General features: G+C 33.6%; 1 protein-coding gene across 3 annotated transcripts in view; it reads left to right on the forward strand.

The window, feature by feature from the left end:
* The window catches only part of ECT2 (epithelial cell transforming 2), a 61,235-nt gene that overhangs the window by 21,171 nt on the left and 22,591 nt on the right, over window positions 1-17,473 (forward strand). For all 3 annotated transcript variants that reach the window (XM_034999087.1, XM_034999095.1, XM_034999103.1), the window contains 5 exons: window positions 3,367-3,486; window positions 7,354-7,422; window positions 9,416-9,526; window positions 10,178-10,274; window positions 12,070-12,151. In XM_034999087.1, coding sequence (XP_034854978.1) covers window positions 3,367-3,486; window positions 7,354-7,422; window positions 9,416-9,526; window positions 10,178-10,274; window positions 12,070-12,151 — 479 coding nt within the window. The remainder of the gene's footprint in view (window positions 1-3,366; window positions 3,487-7,353; window positions 7,423-9,415; window positions 9,527-10,177; window positions 10,275-12,069; window positions 12,152-17,473) is intronic.

Genomic DNA, 17,473 nt, shown 5'->3' on the forward strand with positions numbered 1-17,473 from the left:
ATGTGTAGGTGCACAAACTATATAAATGTAACCATGTTTCTTTTCTTCTTTCTTACTTCGGTATTTTTAGTTGTTTTTAGCAGGTAGGGTTCATCATAATTGAAGAAATGGAAGGCCTGAAAAAATATATTTAATTATAATATATATCTATATGTATATATAAATATTTTGGATAAATAAACTTACAGAATTGTAGTTCTTAAAAATAGTAGCAATTCATAATCTTCATGTAGTTCCTTACTATTTATAATGTATTTTCCTTTTATCTTTATCTTTTTTGTTGTTTTTTGTTTTGTTTTGTTTTTTACTTCATCTTCTCCCCTTTGCGCTATTGGCATTCATTTTACTTCCACATATATTAAGACCCCAACAATACATTATTATTTTTAGTTTGAATAGTCAATTAGCTTTTTAAAGTTTTACTTTTTAAATTATCATACAGTGAAATTGACTTTCTTTGTACAGTTCTATGAACTTTAACACATGCAAAAATTTGTATAGCCTCTGTTACAATCAGAATACAGATCATTTCCATACCCCCAAAAACTCCTGGTACTTCCTATTCCTTTATAAGTCACACCCTTTCCTCATTGCAACTCCTGGTAACCACTGATTTCTTCTTCATCACTATAATTTTGTCTTTTTAAAAAAAAATTTGTCTTTTTTGAGAATGTCCTATGAATGGGATCATAGTTAATATAACCTGTTGTGGCTAGCATTTTTTAGCCTTTGAGGTTCTTCTAACTTGTTGTCTGTATGCATAGTTTGATCCTTTTTATTGCTGAATAGTATACCACTGTATGGATGTACCACAGTTTTATCTGATGATCTTTAAAGGACATTTGGGTTATTTCCAGTTCGGGTGATTATAAAAAGAGCTATTATCAACATTTGTGTACAGGTTTTATGTGAACATAAATTTTCATTGCTCTTGAGTAAACACCCAGAAGTGGAATTGTTTAATCATATGGTAAGTAATATTTAACTTTATAAGAAACTGTAAAACCCTTTTCCAGAGGGGTTATACAATTTTGCATTTCCACCAGCAATGTGTAAGAGTTCTGGTTGCTTACATCCCAACCAGTTTTGGTATTATCAGTACGTTTTATTTTAGCCATACAGATAAGTATGTAATGGTATCTTATGGCCTTAATTTTCATTTCTGTAATGATAAATGATGTTGAACATCTATTCTTTTGTTGTTGAAATAACTGCTCAAGATTTTGCCCATTTTTAATTGACTTGTTTCCTTCCTGAGTTTTGAGAATTCTTTATATATTTTGAATACTAGTCCTTTGTCAGATATGTGATTTGCAAATATTTTTTTCCTAGTCTTTAGCATGTCTTTTTTTCTTAATTAACATATAATGTATTATTTGTTTCAGGGGTACAGGTCTGTGATTCATCAGTCTTACACAATTCACAGTGCTCACCATAGCACATACCCTCCCCATTGTCCATTACCAGCCACCCCATCCCTCCCACCCCCCTCCACTCCAGCAACCCTCAGTTTGTTTCCTGAGATTAAGAGCCTCTTATGGTTTGTCTCCCTCTCTGGTTTCGTCTTGTTTCATTTTTCCCTCCCTTCCCCTACGATCCTCTGTCTTGTTTCTCAAATTCCTCATATCAGTGAGATCATATGATACTTATCTTTCTCTGATTGACTTATTTCGCTTAGCATAATACCCTCTATTTCCATCCACGTTGTTGCAAATGACAAGATTTCATTTTTTTGATGGCTACATAGTATTCCATTGTGTATATATATATATATATATACCACATCTTCTTTATCCATTCATCTGTTGATGGACATCTAGGCTCTTTCCATAGTTTGGCTATTGTGGACATTTTTAGCATGTCTTTTTATTCTAGGTCGAAAACTTTTAAATTTTGATGAAGTCAAATTATCAGTTTTTTTCTTTATAGTTCATGCTTTTGCTTTCATATTTAAAAGCTCTAACCTAAGCTTAAATTACAAGATTTTCTCTTATGTTTTCTTTTAAATGTTTCATGGTTTTAGGTTTTTTGCTTAGGTCTGTGATCCATTTTTAGTTTATTTTTTTGCCTAGGGCAAATGGTGTTTTAGTACCATTTGTTGAATGACTAGCCTTCCACCATTGGATCTGTCAAAAATTACTTGGTCATCTTTGTGTGTGTTGGTTTGTGGACGTTTTTCTATTCTATTAATCTTGTATGTTTTTCCATTCACCAATATCACAGTCATGAATACTGCAGCTTTATACTAAGGTGTTCTTTGCCTTTACATATAAATTTGTAGAATTAGGTTTTCTTTATCTACAAAAAGTTCTGGAATTTTGATTGACATTGGGTTAAATCCATAAATCAATTTGGGGAAGAATGGACATTTCTTACTGTGTTGAATCTTTTGATCCATGTCTTCATTTATTTAGTTCTTTGACTTCTTTCATTAGCTTTCTATAATTTCCAGCATCATGTACATATTTTATTATATTTATACTAATTTTAATTTTTTATTGTAAGTGAACTGCTTTTTGAATTTTGGTTTCCATTTGTACATTATTGGTATATAGGAATGTGATTGTGTGTGTTGAGAGAGAGGGAGAGAGAACATGCACATCTCTATGCTGACCTGTGACCTTGCTGAACTCATTTATTAGTTCTAGGTTTTCTCCTTTTATTTTTTTAGATTGATACAAGCAGCAATATAGACATAAACATGTCTTCTAGTTTGAAATCCAGTCCCTTTCTATTAAACAAAGTTTCTACACTACTATGTCAAGACATTTAATACTTATCTTAAGTGTATGTCTGGAAATAACTGATTGCTTATTGTCTTCCTTAGTAACCTGAATAGAAAGTAGAAATTACTCTTGTATTCTAACAATTTTAATGATTTGTAGAACTGTGTGATAAACTTTTATTAGATTCTAACAACATTTTATTATAAGAGTATGTATGCACACACAGATGTATAAATAAATAGGATAAAATAGAAAATGTTATAAGAAAAAAGGTCTCAAATTTAGGGAGAAGTATTTTTTTAATTACTTTTTTCCATCAACATCTCCTCTCTTTTTTTTTAAGATTTTATTTGCGAGAGAGAGCAAGAGAGCGTGCACGCACAAGTGGGGTGGGGGGTGGAGGGAGAGGAGAGGCAGAGGGAGAAGCAGACTCCCGGCTGAGTAGGGAGCCTGATAAGGGGCTTGATCCCAGGACCCTGGGATCATGACCTGAGCCGAAGGCAGACCCTTAACTGACCGAGCTACCCAGGCACCCCTCAACATCTCCTCTGTTATCACTGTCTATATGTTCACTTTTTTTTTTCCTTTTCCCACAATCTATCTAAACTAGTCTTTTTTTTTTTTTTTTTTAACCTTTTAGTTATTTCAAGTACCATTGGAAGAGGAAGGACAACGTGGTGGGCCTATCCTTGCACCAGAAGAGATTAAGACTATTTTTGGTAGTATCCCTGATATCTTTGATGTGCACACAAAGATAAAGGTAAATTTTATATGTTAGGTTGGTAGTAATTCTTTCTGGATTATGTTTATATAATGCTTTTTTCAGGTACTATTGATTGGCTCAATGAGTTTTGTACCTAAAACTTACTCCCTTATTTATTCCTTTGAATCATTTATGTCCCTTTGCTACAGTGCCTTATTAATATTTGTTGTTTGCCTGTTTTTTATTTTATTTTTTTTTATTAATCCTGAAAATAAGGAATTAAGCCTTCTCATGTCTTTTCTATAGAGACATGTGGTTGCTAGTGCTAATTTTCTTATTTTCTTACTGTTCCTCTCAGGTTGTATGTTTTGTTTTGCTTTGGATTGTTTGGAAAAACTGAAGCTGAAAGAGACTTAGAGACCATTTTGTTCATTTCTCTATTTCTGGTCAGATAAATACAAAAACGATATAAGACAATGCTATCTTTTTAATGATTTTTCCTTTCATGAAGGGTTTGTGATTTACAGGTATTAGTCTCTCATAGTTAAGTAATTTGGGGGCAGGTTTACCTGAACTCTTAAAAGTTGTTAAGCTTTATTTCCTCTTATTTTTCCTATGAGATGCTTGAGTAAACTGATCAGTTTTCTCCTCAGAACACCTTGTATTAATGTTTAGTCCATATTCCAATAAAAAGATCAATCTGAATTATTGAATGTTTTCAAACAAGTACATTAAGTTACTTTTGATTTTACTGCACATTATAAACAAAAATATAAATGATCTATAAGTTAATAAAAATGCAATTTATCAAACATATTTTGCACTTTATCAAAATCCACAATCATATTTCAGTTATTTCTAGATCTAAAGGGAACTCTGAAGGAATCTTTATTTTCTTAAAAAGCTAATAAAGTTTCAGCCTAGTTTATCCTTGTTTCCAGTTAGGTTTCTGAATACTTGAAAAGTATTCTTGGTATATTTTTTCTTTCATAGGAAACACTGAGAGGCATAAAGGTAGAGTGGGAAGGCAAGTAGGTTTTCAGCTTGATGTTCTACCGCTAATTTGTGAATCAGTTTGAATATGTGTCAGTCATTTAGCTGGTCTGGGTGTGCAAGTACTCTTCTAATATAAAATGTTATACTTGTTATGTGTACAGGATCATAATCTCAATTGAGAAAATCATGTTCTCTGATTTACTGGAGCTTTGGAAGTGATTGTCACTCTTTAGTTTTCTCATGTGTAACATAATTCTTTAAGCTTTTTCTAGAAAGTAGTATTAACAGTATTTCTACTACTAGTTTTTTTAGCTGATTTCAGGTTTGTCACACATTTAAAAATTTCAGAGCATGTGGGGCTCTGGGGTGGCTCAGTCGGTGAAGCATCCGACTCAGTTTTGGCTCAGGTCATGATCTCGGGGTCATGAGATCGAGTTCCACATTAGGCTCCGTGCTCAGAGCAGAGTCTGCTTGAGATTCTCTGGCTCTCCCTCTGCTCCTCTCTTCCCCTCACTGCTTGCACAATCTCCCTCTCTCTCTAAAATAAATAAATAAAATCTTAAAAAAAAAAAAAAGTTTTCAAAGCCTGTGTTCTTTTACCACGAAACCAATACATGTTGTCAAACATTTGTAAAATCAGGAGTAAAGAAGAATAGAAAATACCCATAATTTGGGACGCCTAGGTGGATCAGTCAGTTAAGTGTCTGCCTTTGGCTCAGGTCATGATCCCAGGGTCCTGGGACTGAGTCCTGTATCGGGCTTCTTGCTCAGCGGGGAGCCTGCTTCTCCCTCTGCCTCTGCTGCTGCTCCTGCTTGTGCTCTCTCTGACGAATAAATAAATAAATAAATCTTAAAAAAAAGAAAGAAAAGAAAATACCCATAATCTCATCACCCAAATTAAAAAAATTTTTGTATTTTCTTATTTTTTTATACATAGCAATTTTTTGTTTTTTGGCTTTTTTAAGATTTTTTTTTTTTTTTAAGATTTTATTCATTTGAGACACAGAGAGAGAGAGCATGAGGAGGGGCAGAGGCAGAGGCAGAGGGAGAAGCAGGCTCCCCGCTTAGCCAGGAGCCAGATGTGGGGCTCGATCCCAGGACCCTGGGATCATGACCTGAGCCGAAGGCAGACGCTTAACCATCTGAGCCACCCGGGCGCCCCAAGATTTTATTTTTAAGTAATCTGTACACCCAATGTGGAGCTCGAACTTAAAACCCCGAGATCAAGAGTTGCACGCTCCATTGACTGAGCCAGCCAGGTGCCCCTCATTGTGGCCTTGATACACATTTCCTTAATGATAAATGATGTTGAGCATCTTTTCACATGCTTATTAGTCATTTTTATATTTGGTAAAATGTGTGTTTAGTTCTGTCACTCATTTTTTGACTGGCTTGTTTGTCATCTTACTGAGTTGCAAGTATTCTCTATAAATGCTAGATACAAGTCCTTTGTTAGCTATGTGTTTTGTACATATTTTCTATCAGGCTATTGTTGGTTGTCTTTTCATTTTTTTAATGGTGTCTTTTGAAATACCGAAGTTTTTAATTTTGATGAAGTCCAGTTTATCCATTTTTTCTTTTATGTACTGTGATTTTGCTTTCATGTCTAAGAAATTTTGCCTAACTTAAGGTTTTAAAGATTATGTTTTCTTCTAAAAGTTGTATTGTTTTAGCTCTATAGTTAGGTCTGTAATCCATTTTGAATTAATTTTTGGGTAAAGTGAGGGTTCATCTTTTTGCATGTGGATATCCAATCTAATTTTAAAAATTATATTAATACATTTAAAACAATAATAACTCATTATGTGGGTAGCATAAATAACATAATCTTTATGGAGAATAACTAATTTCCAAAGCAGAAATAGTGAGAAGAGTGACACTGTTTTACATTTTTTCTGTCTGGTTTAAGAGAAGACTCTCATATCTGCTTCTGAATTCAGTCTGTTGCAGTATCTCACACATCATGTAGTCTGTGGGAAACTCTACTGTATGATTTGAGAGAGTTAGAGTGGAAAAATCAAATAGAGCTTTAGTATTGTAATGAAAATAGCTTTAATCTCATGAATCCCACTAAAAAGATGTCCTGGGGGGCCTGTCGCTGACACTTGGAGAACTTTTGGTTATAAGAGCTTATTGATTAATTTCTACTTTAAAGTCACTTTTAGAATTTCAGTTAGGGAATGTATCATTTCTTGGCATCTCATTTTATCATCTGATTTGTGTTTTATTATCTTATAATGCTTTTACATGTCTTAATTTTTTATAAATATTTCATATTTTAGGATGATGATAGTAAAGTTTTATAGATCAGGAATATGCAAACTATAGTTGATGGACCAAATCCAGTCAGTTTTGGACTTTCGTAGTTATGCTTGTTTTGGTAAAGAAAGGTTTATTGAAACACAGCCACATTCAGTTGCTTATGAATTGTCTGGCTGCTTCCACAGTACAAGGACTTGTATTTGTACTTGTAACAGAAACCATATGGTCTGCAAGGTTTAAAATATTTACCGTCTGGCCCTTTAAGTAAAATTTGCTGACCTGTTAGAGATTACAGTTTCAAATAGCTGATGTTAAATAAGATGCTTTAGCAGCAAGATCGAAAGTAGTTTTCTGTAATTAATAATGACAATCAGCTTTATAGTTAATAGGAAAAGATGTTGAGCTGTCATATCAATTTGGAAAGTTAGGCTTAGTCTTACTGACTTGATACTCTTTATATTTTCTTAATTATTTTTCAAAGGATATTTTCCTTCTAGTCAAAAAATTAATTCCTTGTTAAGGAGAAAGAATGTGTTATATTAATTGTTTTGCACATCAAATGAAGATACTTTGTAAGGTGCTTCTTTCAAATATTTCAAAAATATTGAAAGATGTTTAAGGGACTGTCAAGTTCAAGCTTAAATGTTTCATTTTGTGCTCTTTTAGGATGATCTTGAAGACCTTATTGTTAATTGGGATGAGAGCAAAAGCATTGGTGACATCTTTCTTAAATATGTAAGTATTTTATTTCTTTTTTAGGATTTCAGGCTAAAGCATCATCTCATTAAGTACTCGCAGGGAATGACAGTTACTTGTTTAAATGTGAGAGCTTTCAAAACTTTGACATGGTTGTGTTTGTAAAATTATTGGAAGTGTTCTTCTGAAATATATTTGCTATATATAAGTTAACACTTTCTTGAAACCCCAAGGTCATTGTTAGGAACACTAATTGTCATACTGTGCTGTAATCATTTTATATATATCAAGTTATTTGCCTGTCACAGATTGATTTTTTTTTTTTTTTAAGATTTTTATTTATTTATTTGACAGAGAGATAGAGAGCACAAGTAGGCAGAGGGAGAGGGAGAAGCAGGCTCTCCACTGAGCAGGGAGCCAGACGCGGGGCTCGATCCCAGGACCCCAGGATCATGACCTGAGCTGAAGGCAGCCGCTTAACTGACTGAGCCACTCAGGCGCCCCCACAGATTGATTCTTTAAAAAAATTTTCTGTAATTGAGTTGATATCATTTTTTTGCTGTCATTGTGTTTCCTCTGCATAAAAGCTTCTAATGAACTTTTTTTTTTTTTTTTTTTACTAGGGTAGGAACCACATAACTTAATTTTATCAAATAAAGTAAATTCATTTTGAAAGAGGTGCTGTGAATAGGGTTTATAAGTGGCTATCAGTCTCTTTGAATATAATTTATAGGTTTCAGTTCCTTGAGTTCTGGCACATACACTTTTCTGAAACCTTCTCCTAACTTCCATCCTTACCATGTAGTCTTACATGTTTTTTTTCTGGTTGGTTGAGAATTCCAAATATGCACATTATTGTCACATACCTTTTTCTCTTCTTTTTTTTGTCACATCTTTTTTTTTTTTTTTTTAGTTTCAGAGGTAGAATTTAGTGATTCGTCAGTTGCGTACAACATCCAGTGCTCATTACTTCCAGGGTCCTTTTTTTTTTTTTTAAGATTGATTTATTTATTTATTAGAGAGAGAGAGCATGAGAGGTGGGAAGGGCAGAGGGAGAAGCAGACTCCCTGCCGAGCAGGGAGCCCGATGTGGGACTCGATCCCGGGATTCCAGGATCATGAGCTGAGCCGAAGGCAGTCGCTTAACCAACTGAGCCACCCAGGTGCCTTCAGGCATCCTTCTTAATGCCCATTACCCAGTTACCCTATCCTCCCACCCTCTCCCCTCCAGCAACCCTCAGTTTGTTTCCTAGAGTTAAGAGTCTCTTATGGTTTGCCTCCCTCTCTGTTTTCATCTCATTTTATTTTTTCTTCCCTTCCCCTATGTTGATCTGTTTTGTTTCTTAAATTCCACATGTGAGTGAAATCATTTGGTATCTTTCCCTGATTGACTCTTCCACTTAGCATAATACCATATTGTGGTTCCATCCATGTTGCAAATGGCAAGATTTCATTCTTTTTGATAGCTGAGTAATATTTCATTGTATGTATGTGTGTGTACCACATCTTCTTTATACATTCATCCCTCAATGGACATCTGGGCTCTTTCCATATTTTGGCTATTGTGTCACATATCTTTTTGATACCTGTTAGTGTCCTCAGTTAGCCAAGACATTTTCCCTTTTTTTGTTGTTGCGTTTTTGAGTAATATAATTGATCTTTTAAATGGTGGTTTGGATTCATCAATAAATAATAGCATGTTCTTGGGTACTAATTACTATATTCTGAACTTACAGAAGTTTTTAAACTGTCATGTTTATGTCAATACGATAAGCATTAGTATACTTTCGATTCTGAGTCTTTGCTTTTCAAGTTTTAGGCTATATGTACCAGTTGATGCATTTTGGTTAGCAATTAACTCATTAATGAGAAATTCATAAAATTTCTATATTTAACTTGAGAAGAAACTTATTTTAAATTTCTCTTTTGCATCCAGTATGTCAGATTTTGACTATTTATTATTTGGCTTTAAATTTCATTATCTAAGGGTAACATGTATAACAAATTAATGTGTTTTTTCTTCTTCTTCCTAGTCAAAAGATTTGGTAAAAACCTACCCTCCCTTTGTAAACTTCTTTGAAATGAGCAAGGAAACAATTGTTAAATGTGAAAAACAGAAACCAAGATTTCATGCTTTTCTGAAGGTAACATGCGTTTCTTTCAAATAAAAAATCTGAGGATAATTTCTGAAGGAGTTCATTTAAATTATGCTTTTAGTAAAAATCTATCCATGTAAGAATACCTTAATGTTTAACCTGTTAACTTTAGCCAGACCTGAGAGTGGCAGTGATATTTGGCTTCAGAAGATTTAGATAGCAGAGGCCATGAGGGAGCTGAGTGAGTGAAAATGTTGTCTGTAGGTACTCATATTTTTTAAAGTTATACATGTTTTAGTTCTCAAACATTTGTCAGTGTGATCTGGTTTTGCCTTTAAGGATTTTTTTTTTTCTTTACCAGTGCTTTATTTTGTTTATTCAATGGTATCAGCATACTTAATACCTCAAAAACTGTTTTTTCTTGTGAATGGTGTAGACTCAAGAGAAACTTAAGATGGAATTTATAGGAGTGTGCAGAGAAACTCACTTTGTGTTTAAGATGCTAATCCTTGAGTGGCCAGGAGGTCATTTCAGGTCCTGGAAGATTATTTAACCACAGTAATCTTCCAGAGAACAACTGCCACCCCATCTCTTCTATTAGTTCTTTTCAGGGCACTAGTGATAAGGTGTACTCTAATAAATGTAAGGCATTTAATCTTTGCAGAAAACCTTTTTTATTGTTAAATTAATTCCTTTCAGATAAACCAAGCTAAACCAGAATGTGGACGGCAAAGCCTTGTTGAACTTCTCATTCGACCGGTACAGAGGTTACCCAGTGTTGCGTTACTTTTAAATGGTACTTGTCTGATCTGTTTTCAGACTACTTTGGATGTTTTTTTATGGAATTGTTTTGCTCTAAAAATTTTGAAATTCTTTTCATTTTCATAGTTTTCTTAGATTTCAGCATTAAAGTTTATGTTTTACATAGAAAATACCTTTATGGATAATCTTAAAATCACAGGTACTACAATAATTAAGTCTCCTAAAATGCTTTATTTGTTATCGTATCAATTACATTGACTGATATTTTAGTTTTTGTTTCTCTACCAAAAGCCTTACATTTATTTCATGGTGTGTCATTAAGTCAAAATCAATTTATATCCATGTAAACAAAATTCACCCACAAAAATCACAAGATGAGAGATGATTCATGTCTCAAGTTATTTAGTCCTTCTCTGAATCTTTATAAAATCTGTATACTTGATCTAATGCTTACTTTCTTTCTTAGATTGTGCAGAACACTCTTGAAGCCTGAATCCATTTATTCTGGAGCTTAAAGAGAGTTAATTTTATTTTTTTACAGTTAATTTTTATGAATAAATTTTGCCTCTAGCAAAAGAAAAGCATATGTATATGCCCTTACATTTAGCTGCCTGAAGTAGTGAATATTTTTAGGACAGGGTCAGTTTTTATATTTTTTAAAATTAAGTATGAAAACTAAATTACAGACAGGAATAAGTCTGTAATAAAGCATTTTGTTCCCCAAACCTTAAGCACATTATTATGGATAGCAGCAGATAAAGAGGCTAATTTTGTGACTGTTTAATCTATTTTTCTCTTTAAAATATTTTGGGTAATGTATGAGTTGTAGTAATTTAAAAAATTGATCATTTTTGTTGTTTTTAAGGTCATCTAATGTAGGTTAAAATAGCTAGTTTATAAGATGATTTCCCCCATCTTTAAAAGCTGTCCTGTTTTTTTTAGATTATAAGGAGACTGCATGAACAAAGCAGTGTGATTTAACTTTATAAAGCTTTTTTTTGGATTATTTACTTCATTATTTTTATTAAGTATATTTAGAAATCCATCAAATAGTTTCTAAGCCTTTCTCTTATGAGATCGGGTGGGCATGGTACTAGGGAACCATCAGATGGAACATGGCATAGGGAGCTTAACCTCTATAGGAGTCAAAGTGTCAGCGTGTCATGAACCTCTAAGTTAAACAAAACCTGCTTTCAAGGTTACCGAATGCTCTCTGTTATTGAGCCATGGGCCCCAACATGAAATACAACATATAATGACTTCTCGCTAATTGAGGATTGTGTGTTTTCATTCAGCACTATGGAGAGAGCCTGAGGAACCTAAGTGTCCCCAAGCTTTACTAAAAGGGAATTGAGATAGCAGTGTAAGAAAATCTGTACATATTCTGAGAATTTAGTCAGTAAAATTGTGGAAACCTTAACAAATGTGTAAGAAGAGAGCTCCTAAGAGAACATGGAAAAACTTTTTTTGAAGTAAAGCTTAGATAATATCTTTAAAAAATTAATCAGCCTATATCAAAATGGACAACATTTTATTTATTTATTTTTAAAGATTTTATTTATTTATTTGAGAGAGAGAGAGAGCATGAGCAGGGGGAGAGGCAGAGGGAGAGGGATAAGCAGACAGATCGCCGCTGAGCTCCCTGACGTGGGGCGCTATCCCAGGACCCTGAGATCATGACCAGAACCGAAGTCAGACACTTAACCAACTGAGCCACCCAGGTGCTCCAAGATGGACAGTATTTTGAAGTCAGATAAAAAAAACTACTATTTTTTTTTTTTTTACTACTGTTTTTCTAATCATGGAAAAAAACCATTTTATCATAACAGATCTTAAGAAGCATACAGCTGAAGAAAATCCTGACAAAAGCACTCTAGAAAAAGCTATTGGATCACTAAAGGAAGTAATGACGTAAGTGTATTATTTCAATTTCTTATTGTTTTCTAGATTAAAATTGAAGTGTAGAACAATTAGAATCATAAATGAAGAAAAAATATCAATAGCATATTTTTATAAAGTGTTATCTAAATTATTTTTCTAATAATGTAGTTACACATTAAAATGAGAGAAGTATTGTAAGAATACATTGATTAATCAAAAACATTTATTTCTTAAGGTATTAAACTATTATGCATAGAAAGTAACATTGATTGAGAAATTTGGTGATGTTATAAATGTACTTCTGGACATGTTCTTCATATACCTCCAGGCATAGCGTGTTCTTGTCTTCATTTAAACTACGCAAATGTAACTCAGAAAGTTGACTGTGGTGAAATAAAAAGAAAAGATTTATAATACTTCTTTCACTTTTACTTTTGACTTTTTGTTTCTTACCTTGAATTTAATGGAGTATAAATTGGTAGGGTTGGTTGGAAATGTATTAAAGTATAAACTCTGTGGAATTGACTTGGGTGATTGATTGTTAAACTTAGGCTAATTACTGTAGGTCTAACTTGGAGATGTAGCTCTAATCAGAAATCATCTTTTTAAAATTTAAATTCAATTAATTAACATATAGTGTATTAGTTTCAGAGGTAGAGTTCAGTGATTCATCAGTCTTATAAAGTATAACACCCAGTGCTCATTACATCACATGCCCTCCTTAATGCCCAGTTACCCCCCACCTCCCTCCCCTCCAGCAACCCTTAGTTTGTTTCCTATGATTAAGAGTCTCTTATGGGGCGCCTGGGTGGCTCAGATGGTTAAGCGTCTGCCTTCGGCTCAGGTCATGATCTCAGGGTCCTGGGATCGAGTCCCGCATCGGGCTTCCTGCTCCTTGGGAGCCTGCTTCTCCCTCTGCCTCTCTCTCTCTCTCTCTCTCTGTCTCTCTCTGTCTCTCATGAATAAATAAATAAAATTAAAAAAAAAAAAAAGTCTCTTATGGTTTGCCTCCCTCTCTATTTTCATCTCATTTTAGTTTTTCTCTCCCTTCCCTCCCCTGTGCTCTATTTTGTTTCTTAAATTCCACATATGAGTGAAATCATATGATAATTGTCTTTCTCTGATTGACTTATTTCACTTAGCATAATACCCTCTAATTCCATCCACGTCATTGCAAATGGCAAGATTTCATTTTTTTGATGGCTGAGTAATATTCCATTGTGTGTGTGTGTGTGTGTGTGTGTGTATACCACATCTTTTTAGGGGTCATGAGTTCAAGCCCCACGTTGGGTATAGAGATTATTTAAAAATAAATAAGTAAATAAACTTAAATGATCTTTCTTTTATTTATTTATTTTTATTTTTTACATTTTAATTTTTTTTTTAAAGATTTTATTTATTTATTTGAGATAGAGCGAGTGAGAGCACAAGCAGGGGGAACAACAAAGGGAGAGGAAGAAGCAGGCTCCCCACCGAGCAGGGAGCCGGATGTGGGGCTCCATCCCAGGATCATGACCTGAGCCAAAGGCAGATGCTTAACCGACTGAGCCAGCCAGGCACCCCAGAAATGATCTTTTTTGATTATTATAATCAGAAATGAAAACTGTTGCTATTGTTTTGCCTCATGGAGGGTGAGGGCACTTTAACTCTTTGGACTTTATGTCATCAACATGTTTAATAGATCTAGTTAAATGATTTCTGAGATTTCCTGAGGTGCTTCTATATGAAACAGAGTTTCTTAAAATACTTAGCTCTAGAGAGAGGGTCCAGCAGTAGAATAATGTTCAAATTAGCGAATAACAGCTTCTGTTTTTGCTTATGTATATTTTATATGTCGATCAGCCAGGCTTCATGCTTTTGCTTTGTTATTTTAGGGCCAGGATAATAGTTTTTTTCAACACTTCATGGTTTAACATACTCTGCACATAATTTACCTTGATCCTTTCAGCAAACTGAAGTAGACAGTCAGCGTTAACTTAATCTTCACAAAAGAGAAAGCTGAAAGGTTATTACTTGCCCAATTTACTTGTTTGGTGTGTAGAGTACTTTACCAGTATTATTTTGATGGTAGCCTATAGTGTTTGTTATTTATATATAATATGTTTTATAAACAAAGATTATAGAGTAACCTAAGTAGGGAATAGTCATTTGACCTGTTATCTCCCCTTAGAATATATCAGTTGGCTGCTTTGGGGATAATGAGCCATACTGATAAGACAGATGATTAAAGATTTCTTTCTTTTTCAACATTATTTAAGCTTTCTGAGAATTTAAGAATCTTTCTAATATATCCTTATCCTAAATGCTGTGCTCATAATAGGTTTTCAGTAAATGTTGAGTTATAGGAGCTGCTATTTTAATGTTGAATTGTGATGCTGACTTATAAACCTAATAGAGTTTGGCCACATCTGAGTTCTTGAGATTTTTGAATATTTAGCTTAGGTTTTAAATGCTTATTATGGTTGATTGAAACAACTATAATTTTTCAGGTAAAGGAAATAAAAGAGATAGTGCTTCAGGTAAAGGAAATAAAAGAGATAGTGCCAATTAACTAGTCCTTGCCATTTAAGCAAACGAAAACTCCCTAAAATTAGATTCTTACAACTTAGTTACACATGCTTAGATTATTTATTGTTTTTAATTTTTATTTATTTTTGAGAGTGAGAGAGAGAGCATGCACAAGTGGGGGGGAAGGGCAGAGGGAAAAGCAGACTCACTGCTAATCAGGGAGCCCGATGCAGACTCGATCCCAGGACCCTGGGATCATGACCTGAGCTGAAGGCAAACGCTTAACCGACTGCCCACCCAGGCACCCACACATGCTTAGTTTATACAGATTAATTTGTTATAGATCTATGCTCTAGTAGCTTTACTATGTATGTGTTTTTTATTTTTGTTTTTTAAACTATATTATGTTTCAAATGTAGTTTGATTAATTTTGGTATATATACACTCCCATGAAACCATCATTAACTACCATCAAGGTAAGGGACATTTCTGTCACCTCCAAAAGTTTACTCATGCCTTTTGGTAATCCCTTTTCCTGCCTCTCCCAAGTCCTGCTCATGCCAGGGTAACAACTGCTATTGTTTTTGTCAGTATAATTTGCATTTTCTAGGATTTTATCTAAATAGATAGTGACAGTATATTATTCTTTTGTCAGTCTTCTTTCACTCAGCATGATTATTTTGAGATTAGTCCTCACTGTTGCTCTTATCAGTAGTGCATTGCTTATTGTTGTTTTCCATTGTATGGATGTACCACAACTGATGTATCCATTCATGTGTTGGTGAACATTTTGATTGTTTCCCTGTCTCTGACTATTACAAATAAAGCTGGTCTGAACATTTGTGAACAAGTCTTTGTATGAATATATGCTCTCCATTCTCTTGGATAAATACTTAGTGGTAGGAATGGCTAGGTCATGTAGTAGGTGTAAGTATAATTTTTAAAAAATTGCCAAATTGTTTCCAAAATAGTTGTGCTATTTCACATTCCTACGAACAGTATATGGTGAATTTCAGTGGTTCTCTGTCCTTACTAACTCTCGGATGGTTATTTTAATTTGTGAAATTTTAATAGATGTGTATATCTATTGATATCTCATTATAGTTTTGACTTGTTTCCTTTAATGACAAATGATGTTGAGCATTTTTTCATGTGCTAATTGCTGGGGCCAGAAGCTCCACCACAATGTTAAACAGAAGTGGTGAGAGTGAACATCCTGTTCTTGTCCTGTTACTGATTTTAGGGGGAAAGCATTCAGTTTTTCACTATTGAGTATGATGGTAGCTTTGGGACTTTTATAGATTCCCTTTATTAGATTGAGGAAGTCCTTATTTATTTCTAGTTTGTTGAGTGTTTTTATCATGAAAGGGCTTTGGATTTTGTCAAATGCTTTTTCTCTATTTAAGTGATCATGTAGTATTTGTCCCTTATTCTATTGGTGTGGTGTATTACATTTATTGATTTTTGGTTGTTTACTCAAGCTTGTATTTCCTGGGATAAGATCTTGCTTGGTTATGGTGCACAATCTTTCTTATGTGTTGCTGGATTTGGTTTGCTAGTATTTTGTTGAGGGTTTTGGTGTCTATATTCATAAGGGATATGGTCTACAATTTTCTAGTGATGTCTTCTGGCTTTGGTATCAGGCTAATATTGGTTTTATAGACTACTTTGGAAAGTGTTTCCTTCTCCTGTTTTTTGGAAGAACTTGGGGAGAATTGGTACTAATTCTTTAGGTGTTTGGTAGAATTCATCAGTGAAGTCATTTGGGTTTTAAAAATTACTAATTGAATTTATTGTTAGGGATCTATTAAGACTTTTTATTTCTTCTTGAGTCAGTTTCTATAGTTTGTGTCTTTGTAGGAATTTGTCCATTACATCTAAGCTATCTAATTTGTTGGCATGTAGTTGTCCATAGTGTTCTCATAATCCCTTTTATTTCTGTAAGGTTGGTAGTGATGTCCCATCTTTTATTCCTGATTTTAGTAATTTGTGTCTTCTTTTTTTTTCTTGGCCAGCCTAGCTAAAGGAGTGTCAATATTGTCAATCTTTCCAAAGAGCCAAATAATTTTGTTGAATTTTCTGTTATTTTTTGTATTCTCTCTTTCAGTAATTTCTATTCTATGATTTCTTTCTTTCTGCTTGCTTTAGATTTACTTTTTCTCCCCCTGGTGTATTAAATCAATAATCTTAAATCAGTAACTCACATGTTTAAGTTATTGATTTGAAATTGTTTTTTATTATATGTGCATTTATAGCTAAAAATTTATAGGTACTGCTTTAGTTGTATACTATAAATTTTGTATGTTGTGTTTTTTTTTTCCCTAAGTATTTTCTAATTTCCTTATGATTTCTTCTTGACCCATTGGTAATTTAGGAGTGTGTTGTTTAATTCCCACATACTTGTGAATTTCCAAAGTTTCCTTTTGTTATTTCTAATTTTACCCCATTGTTGTGGGAGGAGATACTTTGTATTATTTCAATCCTTTCAGAATTTTTGAGGCTTATTTTATGGCCTAACCTGGAAAATGGTCCATATACACTTGAGAAGAATGTGTGTTTTATTGTTGTTGGGTAGAGTATTTCTTTCATTTAACTTTCAGCCTATTTATGTCTTTGAATCTAAAGTGTGTCCTTATAGACAGCATTAAGTTGGGCTTGCCTTATTTGTCTCCTGTCTCAGGAATTGACTTCCCAGTGTCTTGACAACCCTTCTTTCTTTTCTTTTCTTTCCTTTCCTTTCCTTTTTCTTTTTTCTTTTTTCTCTTTTCTCTTTTCTTTTCTTTTTTTTTCTTTTCTCTTTTCTTTCTTTCTTTCTTTCTTTCTTTCTTTCTTTCTTTCTTTCTT

This window comes from Mirounga leonina, unplaced genomic scaffold (assembly GCF_011800145.1).
Source record: "Mirounga leonina isolate KUSES-001 unplaced genomic scaffold, KU_Mleo_1.0 Mir_115, whole genome shotgun sequence".
Classification (NCBI taxonomy): domain Eukaryota; kingdom Metazoa; phylum Chordata; class Mammalia; order Carnivora; family Phocidae; genus Mirounga; species Mirounga leonina.